This window comes from Condylura cristata, unplaced genomic scaffold (assembly GCF_000260355.1).
Source record: "Condylura cristata isolate star-nosed mole 26May11 unplaced genomic scaffold, ConCri1.0 scaffold00013, whole genome shotgun sequence".
Classification (NCBI taxonomy): Eukaryota; Metazoa; Chordata; class Mammalia; order Eulipotyphla; family Talpidae; genus Condylura; species Condylura cristata.
In genome coordinates, this window is record NW_004567114.1 from 21,789,590 (window position 1) to 21,796,655 (window position 7,066).

Consider the following 7,066-nt stretch of genomic DNA (forward strand, 5'->3'; position numbering starts at 1 on the left):
GCTTTCTATCAACTCCATCATGCAGAACCTAACACACACATATATTTTCACATGAACATACCATTTAATTGTCTATTAACAAGCTGACATAATGTGGCCAATGTATATAGAATTGCTAACATGCAGACTGAAGGGCAAACCCTTAGTATGAAAGAACTTTAATAGGATTACTGTGTCCAAAGAGAGAAGAGAATAGTTTCCCAATGAAACACCCAAAGTTACCAATCCCTTGTGGGTAAATGCCCAGACAAACAGCAGGCCCAAGGCTGGGACACTAAGAACTAAAAACTTGTCTAAGGCACATTCTGGCAGGGGACCATAGGAAAGAGGCGGAAGGGCCAAGCAAGTCTGAGATGAAAGGATCAAAGCCAGAGTCCTTGGAGTAGAAACAATCCTTTTAATAGGCAGTAGTGGGAAGAGCAAAGTTTAAAAAGAGGAAAGAGTTAGGAGCAAAGGCAAATAACATACATTATTAACAATCAAGGGTTGATAGTTAATTGTAAGCTACTCTAGATCTATTATTGTATTTTTAATATCTGGTACTCTGAAACACTCCCTGCCTCACCTGAACTGCAAATCTAGAAATTCACTGAAATTTTGCTAGAGAAAGAATAGCAACTTCCTTTCTCTCTGACTGGAGCTATTTATCCTGCAGAAAACATGCACAGGTTTAACAAAGAGAAGAAAGTGGATTGGAAGATACTAAGGCCAGCTCTACATTTACTATGATTTGAATTTCTCTGAGATTCAATTTCCTCATCTGCAAAGTGAGATGACACCTGCCTCACAAATGCATAAGGATTAAATGATGAGCACATGGTGGTATAGAAGGAGAAGCTGACAAAAAAGAGCACTGTACTGCTTTTGAACTTCAGAGGAAAAAAATTGTCAGGAATTAGGGTCTCCCTGGTGCTGCAAGAGGTTGAGTCTCAGCACTATGAAGCTATCTGCAGCATGAGTTCTATCCCTGGCCAGGGAACTGACCCACATGGTGCCGCAGACCTCTCCTGTTTCACCCTCCGCAGGGTGTTTCAATAGATCCACCTGTTCTGCCCCCCACTCTGTCTTTGGTAAATCCTCTCACCCTCCCACCTCTGGCCTGCACACTAACTTTTATATGCATAAATAAATAAAATCTTAAAAAAAATTCTTCCTGATCTTTAAAAAAAAATTGTCAGAAATTGCTTTATAATATGAAAACTGAGGAAACCATACCATAAAAATAAGTTAAGGTATTTTTTATTTTAAATATATTAAGCTTTAATAAAAGTTTAGTAAGTTTATTGTGGAATTATATAATTCAAATATTAAGTCAGCATTTATCTTCACATTAATCATTACTAAAATCATTTTGTAATTAATCTAAATAAGGTTTTATTAGATTGCAAAGCAACATACTCCTAAAGGTCCACGTGTGTTAACAGGGACAGAATTTAAAATTATTGGCATTAGGAGAATTGTATTTACCCAAGTAGAAGATAACAAGAAACTAAGAATGTATTTGCATTGAAAGGTTTTAGTAGATTTACATCTCATTGTTAATTAATTTACAGCTTAGATGTTATTAATTCCCATTCTTAAAGGAGAAATGCAAAACTGATTCCATTTTTAACATTACATGTTTTTCTCCCACAGTAGTTATTTATTAATAAAATTAAACAAATGTGCATATAATAGTAACAATGAGCACCAGTAATAATTCAATCCAGGGCACTGTTAATGGATTTTACTCTTTGTTTCAGGGCGAGAGCCTTGTAAGTTGGGTGTTGACACAGTTTTTCCACCTCTGGTGTTTTCTGCAGAATCACTCTCACCAAATCACTGAAAAGGTATGTAGTTTCTAAAAATCTTGAGAATTAATTGGTAAGTTCATTTGAACAAGGGGGACTCTAAGGAGTTATTTAAAAGAATAAAACCACATGCGCACTAATTGCAGCAGCTGTTCTCAGGAAAGATCAGTGTCAGTGATCAGAGTAAAAGATTACAGTTTTACTGGCATCATCTCCTTACCACCCAAGTGTTTGTGGAAGAAAGTCTGGAGCTTCTTCCAAGCGTCCTCCTGGGCCATGGCATGAGCCTTAGGCTCTCCTCCCCAGATGACAGGACGGTCCACTAAGCTGTGCAGAGAAGCCCGGCACATGGGGAAGTAAGGAGGCTCAATATAGTGCCCTGTCCCTGGGTAAAGGATGATCTGGGGCTTCTCCTTACCAGAGGCCTGTAAGTACTTAGAGGCTTCATTGGCATAGTATTCACTGTGCCAGTTGTGGTCATCCCGCCCTACAAGGAACAGGAAGGCACTCTCAGCCCTTCCCACAGGAATCAAGCTCTTCTGGTCAGCCTCTTCCAAAGGATTATTAAAGACACCCAAAATGTCTGCAAAGCCATCTTTGGACACCTTGATTCGATTTCGGTTGACAGGTGCAGGGGCCAGGATTTCACCCTTGTAGTGCAAGGCGCCTGCAACATTGACCACAGAGCCATTGATTATGACACAGGCAGTGATGTCCTTCAGGAATGAGGCCATGGAAAGACAGAGTTCACCCCCTTTGGAAATTCCAAGCAGCCCAACTCCTGGGCCCTTTACCTGAGAAAGAGAAAAAGGGGAATGAGCTCATGAACATGAAGTGTGGTGAATGGTGCCAGAACTTGGTAGTCAGGTGGAGCTGAGGCTGAATCCAAGTTCTTGCATTTACCAACGCTGGCAACCTTGGGATTTTTACTTCCCATTGCTTTCTTTGACACAAACTATGCAACCTCTGTCGTCAGACACGGTACGGATGCAGGGGAATTGCTCTGAAAAATCAGACTTTCCACGCTAACTTATGTTATGACCTCCCTTTTTTGTATAATCGTAATATCAAAATATTCTGAGCAATTTTCAGCTTACAACTGGACTGCCTCAGGCGCATAAGGCCTGCCTGCCCTGACAAGCAAGCACTGCACCAGGGTGAGAAATTCCTCTGAAGTCAAAAGTGACTTGACAACTGGCTGATCAATAAAAAAGCAAAAGGGCTGTTTCTGCAAAGTCTCTCACTGCTGGATGGAGGAAAATCCAGATCTTGTCCTTCTACTATCTCACCTAGCCTTCTATTCAGCTTCTAAAAGAATTATTCAAACTTCCTACTCTCTGGCCTTTAGTTATGGAAATTCATCCAGGTTGCCTGTTTTAGAGCTAGTCAAGTTTTTTACCTGCTACACTTCATAGCAATCCACAAAAGTCTTTCTGGCTAGTCTTTCAGGATTCTACTATCTAGTCTTTAGATAAGGAAATTCACCTCTGTCTCCTATTCAGAGCAAATTAGCTTTCTACTGTCTAGACCATAAGGAAACTCACTTAAAACCTTTTAGCAAGTTTCTTCAAAGAACTTTTCCGAAATTTGATTTGCAAGAAATTTCCTCTTCCTGCCTCCCAGGATGTCTCAGGTAGAAAAAACCATCAACTAATAGATAAGGTTCAAAGGGCTTTATTTTTATCAGTCTCCACTATAGTAATATTAGACTTAAACTTTGTGCACCTATATACCTGGTTTTTGTTTGTTTATATATATATATATATATATATATATGTATTTTTTTATTTTATACCTGTTTTTTAACCTTGATTGATTTTAGAATGTTATAATCTCAAGTAAAGGTCAAAACGACCCCAGACTATTCTTAGAAAAGAGGTGATTGTAATCTCAACCCCTTTCATATGCTAATGTCATCCCCCTGCCTGCTTGAAATGTATAAAATAAACCTCTGCTGAAGGCAGAGCAGGAAGATTTGCACCCAACTCTCATGTCTTCCTCGCACCTGCTCCTCTGCCCCGCCAACACCTTCCCATCTTAGGGTCCTACCTGTGTTGCCTCCAGACACCTCAAAAGTTGGAGCTGGTCTCTGACATTTCTTCATCTCACTTTCACAATTCTTCAACGCCATATGAATGAACTGTCAACTATATTGGCCTCTCTGTCCCTTGACTATACCTCCAACAATCTTTTACTCTACCCCTCCTCAGCAACTCACTCCCATCGTCAGAACCTAAACCTAACCTTCCTAAGCACAGCATCTCTAAAACCTCAGTCTCAAACACTACGCTCTGGTCATCATTTTTAAACACTTCTAGTTTAGCCATTGAGTACCACACATTTCTATTTCATTGAGACCTTGTCTACAACATTTTTCACTTTAATCTCCATCTCATGGGATCTCTTCCTATTTGTCCAGCTTCACTTTCAGCTCTTTATATTTCATGGAGAAAATTGAAGTTATCAGATCAGAACTCTTCCTCATTTCTCCTGTCAAATCTAATTAGAACTCAAGCTTTCTGCCCTCCCTCCTGTTCCAAAGAAGTATTAAAGGTCACCCCTCTATGCTTGCATTGTCTCTCTCAACTTTCTCCTCTACTGGCTCATTCCCATCAATGTATTGAAAGCTTTCATAGCTCCCAAATTTTAATAACAACCTCTCAACCTCATACTCACCCTGCCCTAGTTTTCTACTCTTTCACAGCACAACTTGTGAAAAGTTGTCTGTAGTTTTCTTTCCTTTTTCATTCTCTATTTGTTTAATCCCTTCAGGGTAATTTGGGCATGTATTCTTTAGAAGGACAGCCATTGTCACAGTTGCCAAAATCTTGTATTACAAATGGTCACTTCATTGACTTCTCAACAGCAGTCTCTTTTATGTTTTCTCTCTCTTCTGGCTTCTACAGTAATACCCTTGACTTGTTTCAACAATGTATTCCTCATACAAATACAAGGAATTAGGTGATAATGTTAAAATCTCAGTTTCTCAAAGGAGGACACAGAGACTCCAATATCATGGAATTAGAATTTGGCAAAATCAAAACTTAAATTTTTTCTTTTTTCTATCTACGTCTATAAGAAGACAGTGTGTTGGGGGTAGAGCGTGCCTGTCATGAATTTGTCAAATTCTGTGAAAACCAGGAGCATTTATGAAGATCATAGTAGACCTGACATGTAGACCACAAAAATTAGAAAGGTGCCAACCTGAGGGTGATTAAGCAGGTAGTTCACTGCTTCTTCAAAGTACTCCAGGTGAAGGTTGTTTAAGTCTTTGGGGAGGTCTTCATACCTATAATAAGCCAAAGCCATTACAGCAAAACCCTTCCCAGCCAGCAGACTAGCTCGATATTCCGGAAGGCCACCTCCAGCTCCAAAAATATCCACAATTCCAGGAAAGGGTCCAGGTTCTTTGGAAGAAACAAAACACAAAACTGAAATTCTGCAGTGCTGTTAAAAGCCATCTATTGCCTACTCGTGATGTCAACATTCTTCAGTGACCATAAGAAATGCTCCACAACCTCTGGTTTTCAAAAATCCAGAGTGGTATAAGAGAAATGCACATTCCCCTCTACATCAAGAGCCTCTGCAGGTTTTTACAAATAGTTGTATTACTTTTGTGATGAAAATAATTTAGAGACAATGAAAACAGCAACATCACTATACACTCTTCCCTTATCCCTCCAAGTGACAACCCCTAATACTAATGTAGCAGAGTGGCTGAACCTTCATATATTCCTGGTGGGAATGCAAATATAATACAGCCACTTTGGAAAACAGTTGGGCAATTTCTTATAAATATATACTTACTCAGCAAACTCACTTTGACCCAGCAAAGTCACTCCTAGATATTACCCAAGAAAAGTAAAAACTGAGTTCACAAAACTGTGTTTGCAGGGACCTGATTCATAATCTCCACATACTTGAAACCCAAATTCAACCGGTGAATAAGTAAACTGTGGTAAACAATATACCAGGAGCACCACTAAGAAATAAGAAGGAACTGGTGATACATGGAGCAACATGAACGTATATCTAATGCGTTGTGCTAGACTCAAAAGGCTACATACTCTGCATAATTTCACTTATTGATCATTTTCACCAGTTATAAAAATGTAACTAACATTTAAGATTTAAATATAAGGCAATTCTTTTCTACCCAATACTTGTAGAAGTAACTTGGCTACACTAACCATCAAAGCTCTCGAGTAATTGTCCCCCTCCCTTGGCTTACCACGATCCTGGGTTTGATAATTCTCTTGAATTCATTTCGGATTTCTATTTAAATGTATACCTTAACTAGTATTTTGTTTATTTTGCATATTTTTGAATTTTGTCTAAATAAAATGATATTGAAATGTTCTGGGACTTGATTGTTTCATTCAACACTGTTTTTGAGATTCATGTGCTAATTCTTAGAGCTGCAGTTCAGTCATTTCTGCTGTTGTAAATATACCTCAGTTTACTCATCAGTTCTATTGCTGTTGTCGGTTGTTTTTGATCTTACAGACAATAATGGTGGTGTCCATGTATTAGGAAAATGACACTGCAGAGTATGTAGCCTTTTGAGTCTAGCACAACGCATTAGATATACATTCATGTTGCTCCATGTATCAGCAGTTCCTTCTTGTTTCTTAGTGGTGCTCCTGGTATGTTGTTTACCACAGTTTACTTATTCACCGGTTGAATTTGGGTTTCAAGTTTGTGGAGATTATGAATCAGGTCCCTGCAAACACAGTTTTGTGAACTCAGTTTTTACTTTTCTTGGGTAATATCTAGGAGTGACTTTGCTGGGTCAAAGTGAGTTTGCTGAGTAAGTATATATTTATAAGAAATTGCCCAACTGTTTTCCAAAGTGTCTAAAAAAATGAATAACTATTCTTAGCAGTGTATGAGCTCCTCTTTTGTATACCTGTCAATAATTGGTAATGTTAAGCTTAAACTCTGAGGGTTTGAAATGGTCGTTTAGTTTCATTTTTTCCCCATTTTCCTGATTCCTAGTGAGGAGAAGCACCTTCTCCCCCACAAACTAGTTGCTTTTTATGTTCTTGTAAAATTACCTAGAAAAGTTGGTAGCCAGAGGCCATCTACCTTCAAGTCAGTTTTCTTAAACCTTAATATATTGTGAGCGCTGGAGGCAAAGTTGCAAAATAAAGGAACTTTTTTTAAAAAATAAAAATGGGGGCCCTCCCTGGTGGCGCAGCAGGTTAAAGCACTGCACTGAGAATCTAAAGCCACTTCCACATGAGTTCGATTCCCGCCTGCCCCGGAGGTGACCA

General features: G+C 39.0%; 1 protein-coding gene across 1 annotated transcript in view; it reads right to left on the reverse strand.

Annotated features, from left to right (window-relative positions):
- Positions 1–1,299: 1,299 nt before the first annotated feature.
- Positions 1,300–7,066, reverse strand: part of LOC101634542 (acyl-coenzyme A thioesterase 2, mitochondrial) — a 6,701-nt gene continuing 934 nt past the window's right edge. Inside the window, exons 2-3 of the mRNA XM_004681710.2 lie at positions 4,995–5,229; positions 1,300–2,584 (exon numbers count right to left, since the gene is read on the reverse strand). Coding sequence (XP_004681767.2) covers positions 1,982–2,584; positions 4,995–5,229 — 838 coding nt within the window. The 3' untranslated portion in view covers positions 1,300–1,981. The remainder of the gene's footprint in view (positions 2,585–4,994; positions 5,230–7,066) is intronic.